This window comes from Plecotus auritus (genome assembly GCF_963455305.1).
Source record: "Plecotus auritus genome assembly, chromosome: 8".
In the NCBI taxonomy this organism is placed as follows: Eukaryota; Metazoa; Chordata; class Mammalia; order Chiroptera; family Vespertilionidae; genus Plecotus; species Plecotus auritus.
Window position 1 is genome coordinate 163,483,450 of NC_137782.1, and position 12,593 is coordinate 163,496,042.

General features: G+C 53.7%; 2 protein-coding genes across 2 annotated transcripts; one reads left to right on the forward strand and one right to left on the reverse strand.

Moving 5' to 3' along the window:
* Positions 1 to 698: 698 nt before the first annotated feature.
* Positions 699 to 5,481, reverse strand: TCF23 (transcription factor 23; the record flags this gene model as incomplete). The annotated part of the gene is made up of 3 exons (XM_080684264.1): positions 699 to 2,353; positions 4,282 to 4,524; positions 5,260 to 5,481. 3 exons carry the CDS (start codon positions 5,479 to 5,481, stop codon positions 2,198 to 2,200), a joined length of 621 nt encoding a protein of 206 aa, XP_080540390.1. The 3' UTR covers positions 699 to 2,197.
* A 5,352-nt stretch (positions 5,482 to 10,833) lies between these two features.
* On the forward strand, positions 10,834 to 12,078 carry PRR30 (proline rich 30; the record flags this gene model as incomplete). The annotated part of the gene is made up of 1 exon (XM_080684880.1): positions 10,834 to 12,078. One exon carries the CDS (start codon positions 10,834 to 10,836, stop codon positions 12,076 to 12,078), a length of 1,245 nt encoding a protein of 414 aa, XP_080541006.1.
* Positions 12,079 to 12,593: the final 515 nt, after the last annotated feature.

The following is a 12,593-nucleotide window of genomic DNA, read 5'->3' on the forward strand; positions in this document are numbered from 1 at the left end:
CAATCTCCAAACCAGAGTTTCCTCTGTTATCAGGAGAAACCCGATACTTTGGGAGCTGGTGGGGGGGGGGGGGGTAGAGCTGTCACATACAGGATCAGGGGGTGAGGTAGGGTCTCTCCATGCACACTCAAAGCCCGCTTTCCCAGTTTCATTCCTGGAAGAAGACTGTGTGTCACCAGCTTGGGAGGAAATTCTTCTGCTTCTCTTCCTATCCAACTCAACCAGGAAGATGCCGCTCATTGGTTTCAAGACTAGAACACTCGAGCTGGACTTTTATGGTCTGTGAAGAACACTGCATTCGTGCCCACCCACACCTGGTCTCTGGCCTGCCGGGCCCCGTCCAGCTGCCCACAGCAGCTCTGCACAAGCTCTCCAGGCCTCAGCAGAGACTCAGTAGATTTACGAGGTCAGCCTTGGCCGAGGCCCTCTCCCCATGGCTCCCAGCCACAGTCCAGCTGCTCTCCCACATCCCATGCAGCGTGACTAGGACATTCTGTGTCTCCTTTCCTGCCTCCACCCCAACTTGCTGAGTCACCCCTTCAGTCCCCTTCCCCCTGTTCCCCGGGCCAGCCCTGAGGAAGAACAGCAACTCATCACACCGGTGACCCCAGCCATTGCCAGCCTGCCCCAAACCTCACTTACTCTCACGGTGGCGATGGTGGCTCTGTCTAAGGCTACCCCTCTTTTTTTTTTTTTTTAATATATTTTATTGATTTCTTACAGAGAGGAAGGGAGAGGGATAGAGAGTTAGAAACATCGATGAGAGAGAAACATCGATCAGCTGCCTCCTGCACACCCCCTACTGGGGATGTGCCCACAACCAAGGTACATGCCCTTGACCGGAATCAAACCCGGGACCCTTCAGTCCGCAGGCTGATGCTCTATCCACCAAGCCAAACTGGTTAGGGCAGGCGACCCCTCTTGGGATTCCAGTCCTCTTGACCCATCCCCTCCCACTCAACAAAAAGGTGATTCTTTCTCTGTCTGGACTTCGGGCTCCTGAAGCTGTCCCTGATCTGAAAGATTCCTTCCAGTGTGTGCAAACTGTGATTAATCCTCATATTATTTCTTCAGGACCAGAGGTAAGTTCCACTGGAACTCTATCAAATTTCTGGCTTCCCATGGCAGGACTTAGGGAGAGCCTGGGAGAGCAGTGTCTGTGGGGAGGAGCTGACCCTAGAGAGGTCATTTGTAGACAGACTGTAGAAATAATTTTAGAGCCAGTGAGTCCTTAGGCCAAAATCGTACAGGAATCCCACTGGACCCGGACCTTGTTTTTCCTGGAGGTTAGATTCCTAACATAATGGAAAGAGAAGACTGTAATTATCATCCCCTGGAAAAGATACACATTCTTCTTCTAAGGTCCTTCAAGGATGGAATTGAACCAATCAACACTCTTCTTATGCAAGGCCTTAGGTGCTGCGGGTTCAGTTAAGGTGGAGCTGCCTCTGGGGTAAGGTCTTCTCAGACTAGGCAGTGGGGACTAAAAGTGTCTCTGGAAACTGGAATGTAAGCCATGTGAGCTTTATGGCTTCACCTGTAAATAGAACTCATATCAAGGAAAGAGTGGATGGGTGCAGGGCCCCGAGAGGGAGACAATGTAGTGATGAGGGGCAGCTGGAGAGACCATAATGCAGAGACAAGCCTCCTAAATGCCTTCCTGCCTCTTTGACATCCGTGTATGTCGTGGTAAAATAACAAAACATTTCCTTCTTCAGTTTCCCCTCTGCTTATGCGACCCCAGCCCAGCTCTGTTCACACGCACAGTGGCCAAGAGCCTGTCTGGTCCCATCAGCCCCTGCGGCTGCTGCCATCCTAGGCCCCTTTCTCTGCTTGCAATCTCCAGAGGTTTTGCAGAAACTTTGGGGGAGGGGTGGGGGGGAACAAAGGGTAATGCCATAACTCAACCTCCAACCCAATCAAACCCCTTCCTCTCCCATTTCCCTCGTAGCTGCCACGGAAGAGCCACTGGGAGTTGCCTCCTGGTGCCAAGATGAGGATTGACTCCTTGGTGCCCCTGAGCACTCCATCACAGACGTGCCGTGGCTTTGTCTGACCTGCAGGCTGGAACCTGGGGGCTGAGTCAGATCCAATGGGTAAGAGTCAGCGTGAAGACAGGCAGGCCTGGTAGAGAAGAAACCAGGTCCCTAAGCTTGAGTCGCAGTCCAGGAGTGAAGGTGAGTGTGATGTTCATTTATCACCAAGAACTGGTGGGGAGAGCATCTGCCTCTCCAGGGACTTGGGGCCTGGCCTCTGCCTCCTTCGTTCTTTGGTCCAGGGTGGTAGCTGTGGTGGAGTCAAGGCCAGAGCACCCCAGGCCTCCAGCATAGAGACGAGATCTCATTGGCCACTTCTGCAAGACACGGAGATGGAAAGTGAGTAGTGAGTAGTCCTTGGCACCCGAAGTCCGCCTTCCCTAGCCCCCCTCCCTGAGACCCTTCCCTGTCGTGACTGCTCTGATGAGAGTAGTCTCCAACTCACCACCATTCCTGGCCCCATGCATTCTCCTGACCACGTGAGCCTGGCGGGGAAGCACTTGAGGGGCCAGCTCAGTAGCAAAGGTCCCAAGAGGAGCCCCCCCGCCACAGTAAGAGCTGGGAGTGGGGTGCGGGGAGGGCAAGAAAAGACTCATGGCACTGATCAGTCCTGACCCCTTCTCTTGCACAGCCTCCCACCAAGTGCCCGTGACCCAGATGTCAGTGCTGCCCACACCCTATGACTGGGGACCTCCCAAGATTGTCCCGCCTTCCAGCAGGAGTGTGGGCAGTCCTAGAAAGTCCCAGGTTGATTTTCCCTGAAGTCTGCCCTCCCCTTGGCAACCCCTCCACCTGGGGGCTGGGGTGAGGGGCACTGCTCCGGGCTAACCAGCTCCACTGTCAGAGCTCCAGACCTGACCCGGCTCTCATTGGTTCATTCAGTACATCTATCCATTGCTTCCTCCATGCAATGGTCTTACTTTGATCACCATTTTACAGCTAAGAAAACAACTATGTACCCCCGGTGCCACCGTCAGTACTTCAGAGTTGCCCCCATTTAGTCTCAAATGCTTGCATTTTGGCTATATTCGCATGAAAGAAAAAAAAAAATCTCAAGTTTCAAGACATTTCAGAACTATGGTGTTTAGGGGAGACAGATGGTGAAAAGTAGCCTCCCTAAAAATAAAGTTGACCTCATTACAATGTTACCCTCAGGGGTAGAATGTCTCTTCCTTTGTAACACAGCTATACTCTACAACCAGCAATTTACATGCCGTCTCCTGGGCCTGCTTGGTGGCTGTGAGCAAGGGAGGGGGTCTGAAGGCAGACACTCTTGGGTTCAAACATTTAGTCACTTAATCTCCCTGAGCTTTGGCTTCCTCATCTGTAAAGGAGCCCTGCTTTGGTTCTTGTGTGGATTAAAAGATAAAAATGCACTAAAGCACTTAGCCCAGCTCCTGGCACAACTTTAGCATCCAAATACTGTTAGCTGTTATTGAGTTGGTGATTTACTGTTGATTATACCTTTTATGAATAATCTCATTTCATACCCTGGAAGAGAAGTAAAGCTCATGTTATCTTTCCCCCCACATCTCTCTATATAAAAGCCTAAGTGACTGGTGACTGGTAGCTGTGATGTGCACTGACCATCAGAGGGCAGATGCTCAATGCAAGAGCTGCTGAGCTGCAGTGACTTGGCAGCTGCGGTTCTCGGGTGACACACCTGGAACCAGAGAGGAGAGAGCCTGATTCTGGGGTGCATCACCCGAGAACCACCCTCTCACAATTTAGGACCCCTCGGGGGATGTTGGAGAGCCAGTTTCAGCCCGATCCCCACAGGCCAAGTCGAGGGACCCCGCCCGTGCACGAATCTGTGCACCGAGCCTTTAGTATAATATAAGCAAGGTTCGGGACAGGTGGAGTGCAGTCTGGTAGGTGGTGCCCCCAGCTTGGTGGCTTCTAGAGTGATGCTTTCTTAGACTATTGCTCTCCCAGAGGGGATCTCTCCTGCCACAGAAGTCCCGAGGACACTGAGGCCTGGTACAGGGGACGATGCCCCCCACATCCAGGACTCTCCGAAGCGCGGTTTCCTTTCCCAGGCACCAGCCCAGAACCTGCTCCTTTTTCTCCTCTGCCACTAGGCACGCCCTAGTCTTAGGGCCTCTGTGAATGTCCCTGCTCTCAGAAGAACCACATTCTCATAAAGTCATTTCCAATCACCACTCCCCACTGCAGGCCGGGGACCCGAGTCCAATATCTCTCTACCCCAAACCCCCTTCCCCAAGGCCCTGGCCCTGTGGCCTACCTTGAGAGGGTGCAGGAAGCATAGTCCACGCAGGAAGGGTGGCCAGGCGGGTCCAGGCAACTCGTGGCCGAGCGTGCGGGTGAGGTGGGCTATATAGCTGGTGGCCAGCACCAGCACATCCAACTTGGAGAGCTTGGTGCCCGCGGGCACTGCCGGCAGAGCGGCCTGCAGGGCCAGGAAGGCCTGGCGCAGTGTCCTTACCCGGCTCCGCTCCCGCGCGGCGTTCTCAGGACTGACCTCACTCTGCACAGAGGACCAGGTGTGTGAGTCTGACCGGACCCCCTCCCCACTGCCAACCCCCTCCCACCCTCGGCTTCTAAGAGCATTCTAGTGTGAGGTCTTCTGTCAGAGTGGTAGCACTCTGAATACCAGGGACCAACGACATCACCCCCATTTGTCCATTCTTGGCCCTGCCCCACCTTACAGCTGAGGAATGGAGAGAAGGCCTCGCCTGGGGTCCGATGGAGCAGGAGGGCAAAGCTTGGCTCAGAACCTGAGATCCTGTTCTCTTTCTACTTCTCCCAGTGCCTCGTCCTAGCCCTCCTTCCATCCACACCCAGGTCTGAATCCTGCTGATCAGGTGCCCTGGGCCCCAGGGAGCACAGAGCCGTGATCTGCTCAGCCAGGTCCTGAGAAGAGGCAGCTGTGGCAAAGAGGAAATGACACCAGACCGGGCTCAGATCACAGACTGAAGTCCTGGCCCTGCAGTTGCTGGCTGTTGCCCTGAGGCCTTGGGAAATTCCCATCACTCCTCCGGCCTTAGTGTCCTGGAGAGAAGCGAGTTGGGCCAGGTCTCTCAGCCACACTCTCAGCTTATCCCAACCACGAAGCATGGAGCCTTAGAGTCCAGGGGGCCAGGCTCCCCTATTTAGGGCAGGGATGGTGACACTGAATGACGCTCTGCCATCGGAGGTGATGTCTCTCAACCCCTCCAGCCCCCGCCTCCCCAGCTCCCTCTGCAGGGCCCTCTTTCCTTACCCCGGCACCAGCCAGGCTCCCGGCCCTGGCCCCTCTGGGGGCAGGGGCAGCTCTGCTCCACCTCTGGTGGCTCCAGCTGGTCCCTTCCCACGGGCCCTGCCTGGTCCTGCTCAGGCAGCTCCTCCTGCTGTGGGTGCCCGCTAGCAGCCTCGGCCTGGCCTTCGCCGGGCTCTGCCCCACTCCCGGCATGGCCGGTGCCCCTCTGGCCTTTCTCTGCGACATGCCACACCCAGGGATGTGGTGTCACAGCCCCCAGGACAGGAACACGGTGCCTGAGGGAGTCCCTGGGCTCCAGCTAGCCGGGCAGGCTGGTCATCTGGCCAGCGATGTCTGTATCTGAGGGAGCTGGCGCCAACGCAGTCCTGCCTCGCTTCTTGCTCTGGGAAAACCGCCCACCGGCACAGCCCCCGCGAAAAACCTCCTGCCTGCCTCCCAACCAGCGGCGGGGTGGGGGTGCTGCACGCTGGGAGTGACCAAGCCCTGGGAGGAGGCCCTGCTGAAGAAGGCAGGAGGGTGGTGGGAAGGGCTTCCTTCTAGGAGCCTTGCCTGACCCTGACAGCAGTCTTATGATAGACCCACGACTTTGGGGTTCAAGTTCATGGAAGGGCCCGGAACCTCCTTCTCTGCGCACATCCTTAGAAGGACTTTTACTCCCTTTGTCAGTGAGCATGACCTTCCAGCCACAGGGCACTACTCCCCAGCCCCCATGCATTCCTCAGGTTTTCAACCCAGTGCTTTTCCTTGTACCTCTATGTCCCCTGGAATACCTTCTCCCACTCTGCCAGGGCAAAGGCTGCCCGTCCTGCAGGTGGTGCCTTCATTTGGGAAGGCCCAGAACCCACCGCCCACGCCTCGCTGTTTCACTGCGGCTCCGTGTGTGCTTGACCACACCCTGGCTGGCTTCCTAACAGTTCAAAGTCCTCAGACCACTGCCAGGCAGTGTGCTAAGCACTTGAAGTGTATTATCTTTCTTTCAACCTTATAAGAAAATAGACTCTTACACCCTCATTTTACAGATGGGAAGACTGAGGTGTCAGGAGGTGAAATCACTTGCCCAATGTCACACATCTAGTAAGTGATGCGGGTATGGAAACCCAGGCAGTTAGTGAACTTGGAGGACTGCCCGCGCTCCCACCTGCCATACTGTTCTGCCATACTGGTCAGTGGCTGAGTTACTCACCTGTCTGCCCCCAAGCCAGATGTGAGGTCTCTGAAGGCAAGGACCCAGGATGTTGCTGAGTGGCGTTGTAGCCTCCATACAGCTAGTTAGGAGCAAGTGGCTGAAGAAATAGCCAATATGCCACAGTCGCCCCTGCCTGCCCTCAAGTTGCAACCTCTGCCTGTAGCAGAATTGTCTTGCGTGTCCCTTGTCCCTCAATCTTGAACTCCAGGGGACACCCAATAAGTAAAGGGAAAGTACAGAGAGGACAGGGAAACAAAGGTGACTGTAAGGACAGCGAGGCAGACACCCAGCCGACCAGAGAGAAAGGGAAAGAGAAGATGAGTAAAATGGACCGAAGAGCCACCAGTAATAGAAAGAGTAAGACAGACGTCTGTAAAATGACATGGAAAACTCTCCAAGCTGCACAATTAAGTGAAAAAACTCATTTGTAAACTAACAGGTATAATAAGATCCAGCCAGGATGAAAACCACCAAAAAAACAAAGCTGTGTGAAGGTTTATGTACTTATGTGAACATAGAGAAAGGAGACTGAAAGATGCGCACCAAGCTGCTGCTGCTGCTGCTGCTTCTTCTTCTTCTTCTTCTTCTTCTTCTTCTTCTTCTTCTTTTTCACACTGGATGCAGACTTAAACATACACCTCAATTTGTGTCAATTCATGGCACACAGAATCTTTGGTACACACAGGGCCGATTGTTGGCCTCGCTCCCACCTGCCTTCCATTTCCTTTTATCCCATTCCCATTCGTCTTCCCTATCTCAGGCTGCCATTCCAAAGATGTGCTATTAAATTTTTAAAAGTTTATCTTGAATCCAGCAATCTTGTTGAACTTTATTAGTCTTAATATCCTGCTGGTTCTATTCATTTTTCTAAGTAGATAAAATAATGGCCATTTTATCTCTTCCTTTCCAATCTTTATATTTCTTATTTCTTTTTCTTTCCTTAGAGCATCTTCTCTAAAATCAATACAAACATTTTTTTAAAGAGAGATTTTTTAAAAATATTTTTTTTATTGATTTCAGAGAGAAAGTGAGAGGGAGAGAGAGATAGAAACATCAATGATGAGAGAGAATCACTGATCAGCTGCCTCCTGCATGCCCCCTACTGGGGGTTGAGCCCGCAACCCTGGGCATGTGCCCTTGAATGGAATTAAACCTGGGACCCTTCAGTCAACAGGCCGACGCTCTACCCACTGAGCAAAACCGGCTAGGACAATAAACAAACATTTTTATTTATTTATTTATTTATTTTTTTTGTGTGTGTGTGTGTGTGTGTGTGTGACAGTGGGCAAGTTTATGAATCTCAGTTTTGTAATGTATACACACTCATATAGCCTAGCCCAGTGCCAGGTTCACAGCAGAGAAGGTTCTAGCTCTCTCCAGCTCAGTGGTTGCAGAAATAGGACATCAGAGATTCTTCAGAAGCCAGCCTTGAAATCCCGCACTGTGACTTGAGATCACGATTATCAATTTGGATTTCAAAAAGGAGGCCCAGGAAGAGCCTAGAAGACTCTCAGGTTTCAGTAATGTCGACGGGATAATGAAGAGACACAAAGTCATTGCCCCTCACCGTGGGCACCAAAAGGAAACAGGCAGCTCTTTGTCCCCAGCAGAAGTTTTGGCATCAGCTTTCTCTTCCGTGGGCTCCATCCGTGTGTCTGGGCTGTAATCCCCTGAACCCAAAGAGGAGGAACCACCTTCACTGAGACTGGAGCTGGGGCAACTCCTCACTGCGCTTGCTCCTGGGCTGGGGCAGGATCCTGGACCTCTCGGGGGTGCAGCCCGCCCCACGTTGTCGTTTTGTTGGTGAAGGGGTGCCACTGGCCCTGGATGCTAGGGCTGTCCGTGTGGAAGGGCTTGCGGATGCGGATTATGTCCAAGCCCGCCAGTGCCATGATCTCCTCGACCGACTTGCAGTTGAGGCTCTCCTCACGCACAGCCCCGTTAAGGTATTCAGCCACGACTCTGGGCACAAAACAGGGCCGCACGTTCAATTATATTGCGAAGTCGGCCACCACCTGTTCCACAAACTCCCTGGTCAGGAAGCGGCTTGGAGTCCCGCGCGCCGTCTTGCCTGCAGCACCCAGGCCGCCGAGCCCCTTATACAAACATTTTAAAAAAGATTTTTAAAAATTAAATATAGACTCACCATGTGACTCAACAATTCTACTCCTAGTTATCTACTCAAGATAAATGTATGCCAATACAAAACTTATACAAGAATGTTCATAGCAGCGTTGTTCATAATTACCAAAAAAGTAAAACCAACAAAATGTCCATCAATTGATTAATGAGAAAGCAAAATATGATATAGGCATTTAAAGGAGTATTATTTGGCAATAAAAAGGAATAAAGTAATGATACATGCTACAACATGAATTAACTTTGAAAACATGATGTGACGTGAAAGAAGCCAGACACAAAAGGCCACATATTGTATGATTCCATTGAAATGAAATGCCTAGAACATGCAAATCCATAGAGACAGAAAGTAGATTTATTGTTTCCAGGGCCGAGGAAGGAAGAGTGACTGCTAATGGGGATGGCCTTATGGGGTCAGGGGGTAATAAAAATTTTCTGAAATTAGATTGTGTTGTTGGCTGCACAATCGTGTGAGCATACTGGAAAACAGTGAATTGCACACTTTAAATGGGTGGATTGTATGGTATATGAATTATATCTCAATAAAGCTGTTAAGAAAAGAATTATTAAAATATATAAACACTAGAGGCCCAGTGCACACAATTCGTGCACTTGGGGGGTGGTCCCTCAGCCTGGCCTGCACCCTCTCACAGTCTGGGAGCCCTCAGGGGATGTCCGACTGACGGCTTAGGCCCGCTCCCCGTGGGCCTAAGCCAGCAGTTGGACATCCTTAGCACTGCCACAGAGGCAGGAGAGGTTCCCGCCAAAGCCGCTGAGCTTGCCAGCCATGAGCCCCGCTTCTGGCTGAGCGGCACTCCCCCTGTGGGAGCACTCTGACCACCAGGGGGCAGCTCCTGCGTTGAGTGTCTGCCCCCTGGTGGTCAGTGTGCATCATAGCAACCAGTCGTTCTGCCATTCGGTCAATTTGCATATTAGCCTTTTATTATATAGGATTTCCCAAAGCGGGTGTGGAGCATGACCCCTGCTCAGAAAGCAAGGGGAAATAAGAAGTTGAAGGGAGGACCCAGCCCAAATAGGCTGTGTGGTTCAGGGGAGCCATTGGTGGAGGAAGTGGTATCTGGGCAGAGAGCAGAGGTGGTAACCGGGGCCTGAAAGGAGATGAGTGCCCCAGAGAATTCTGCCTTTCTCACTTTTGCCAAAGGCCAGCCTGTGGATGGTCTCTGGAAGAAGGTCCCAGAGCCTAGAGGCAGAGAACCTATGATGTCATACCTGACCTTTGTGACACAGGCACTAGATGTCACGGAGAACTGCCCCCAGGAATGGGACTTCTAGCTCCCAAGGGGGGTGGCAGTGCCACCCCTTAGACAAAGTCCCCGTCTCTCAGAGGCTTTCACCAGCTAGCCACATGCTCCTGCTGCTGCTGGGTGTGAGAAGCCATATTGACTAGGGCCAGGCTGAGCCAGAGGACATCAGCTTTAGGGGCAACAAGGCGTCAGGGGAAGCAGAGTGTCAGGAAACCAGGATGCTTGCAGAATCCCTGATTCAGGTTTAGGAGAACAAAAGCCTGTAACAGAAGACCCCCTCCAGGCTCAGACAGAAATCTGGGTCACAGTGAGTTTAGGGGAAAGGACGCTGGAGGCAGAGAGGGGTGGATCCACTCTTTGGTGACTGTTGCTCTTTCTCCCAGGTCCCCTCATTTCTGAAGTGCCTTGTAAAACAGCCCAGAGGAACCCTCATGGGTAAGAGCTTACAACACCAGAACACCCTCAATTCCTAGCCGCATCTCAGCCCCCAGACCCTCTTCTCCAACTCCATCTTACCCTCTCCCCCTCCCTATTTCTCTCCTCCTCAGCTATAACCTTCCCTTGAGCATTTTGCCAGCTCTTCTGCCCCCAAAGGTGACATGGGTTTAGGGTCTTAGTGAGCCAGCCTGGAACTGGCCCCTGAGACAGAGCCGGAAATGAAGCGATTCTCTCAATATCTTGGGCTCGGTTTCTTTCTCTACAGGTCCTATGGGCTGTGCCTTCCTCCCTGGCCCATTCAGATAATTGCTAACACCCTGAAGCTCCCAAGAGGCAGCTCGGATTCTCCATCCCTATACATCCCTCATCAAATGGCCAACTGCAAAGAAGAGAGAAGCCAAGCTTAGACCCCAGCTCCTGCCCGAACACCCAGAGAGCCTGGTGCTACTGGGCTGGGTGTCTCCTGCGCTGCAACCAGAGATACTGGTCCTGGCAGCCAGGTCTCTAATCTCTGGTCTTGCCGCCTCAGTCCTGGCCGGTTTCAAGGCGATGTTGCCTCCAAACAAGGACCAAGGGCTGCTACAGAAAGCAGCGCCCCCTGGGCGTCCCCCTCTGGGCCCCTCACAACTTGTGGACTCCCGTCCTCAGAACCTCCAGCCTTTACCTCCCCAGAAATCGCTCCCTCCCTTCCCTCCACCTTGCTCCCCGCCTCCACAGCTCCACTCTCCTGGCTCCCATTCCTCCTCTTCTGACTCAAATTCTGACTTTGTCCTACAACCCTACTCTTCCTCTCTCCCAAGTTCCCCCGCTTTCTTTCATCAGAATTACCCGTCTCTCTCCCTTCCACGTTCCTCCTCTCCCTCCTACGATCTATACCCCTCCCCGCCCCCTACTCAGTCCTCTAATCCCTCTCAGCCACAGAACTCCTCTCTCCCACACTGCCAGTCCCCTTTCCACTCCGAAGACCTACCTAGCTCCACGCTCACTTCCCAGAGCCCCAGCCTACCTTCTCCTGGGGTCCACCCCAATAGGCAGACATGGCACTGGCATCAGTGCCAGGACACCAGATCCCCTGGGGTGGCGGAGGGATGCGTGGCAAGCGAAAGGGACGCTGCAGAGTTCCGGAACCCGGGAGCCCTGGCCCAGGCCCTGGTGGTTCAGCTGGGGTACCGCCGAATCGCACACGACCTTCGGTTACTCATTTTGCAGAGCCTGTGGCTAGGCAGAACCGACCAGCCTCCGGTTGTGGAGTACCCTATATGCCTGGTGTGCCTCCGGCCCCGCAGTCCCTCCTGCCCCACCCCCAGGTACAGGACTGGGCCCCGGTTGCTTGCCTTCCCCCAACTACTGCCGTGTGCACAAGACCAGGAATCGAGACCACTCCGCATAGGCATCGGCTTTGCCCTCCGCCTGCCTCAAGGCCAGGCCAGGGCTTTGCATCTGTTGCCAGAAAGAAGACCGGAGGAAGCAGGACCTCAGGGCGAGGCCATGCAGGCCCCTGGGTATCAAACCCACGCATTTCAGGCCCCAGCAGCTCAGGCCCCAGCAGCTCAGGCCTGGGCAGATTCAGCCTCAGGCAAACCCTCCCAGACCGGGAGCCTGAGGGCTGCAGGCCCTCCATCACCAAATTCCACTCAATGTTCAGGGCCTCCGCTTCAGGCACTCAGACAGGCCGCGGTCTCCCTGAAGCCCGGGCTTTCCTCTGCTCCAAGGCCTGCCTCTCCAGAGACTGTTCTCCAAAAGTCGCCATCCTATTTCCAGAGCCACGGAGGCTCACTGGAGCACCTCCTCTGAACCCTGCCGTCCCCACCAGGCCCCAGATCTCGGGGAGCCCCCGAGACACCCTGAAGGGCTGGCTGGCTGGAGGTCAGGTGTGTTCTCCAGCCCTGAACCCTGGAAGTCCCTTGTGGAGCCTGCTCTCTCCTGGCTGAAGAGGACCAAGGGTACCGGAGGCCCCATTCAGCCTTCAATGTATCCAATAAAGCTTAACCCTGCAAAACTTGTGGTTGTGTCCTGTTGAGCAGACACGGTGGGAACCTATGAGGGCAGAGGGGGGTGGGGCTGAACCCAACACGGGGTGGGGGAGCGTCAAAGGGAACAGAGTGGCCGGGGAGAGTGGAGGCCACGTGCCTGAAAAGGGCAAGGGGCCCACAAGGCCTGAGCACCTGAGATGTGCGGGGCTCTGGCTGCCCTTCCCACATTAAATTTGGTGAAACAGCTAATGGCATCCCCAGAGACGAAGCCACTGGGTCCCTTCCTCTGGGTGCACCTTAGGTTAACAAGGATGCATGCCGATGTGGCCAGGGGAG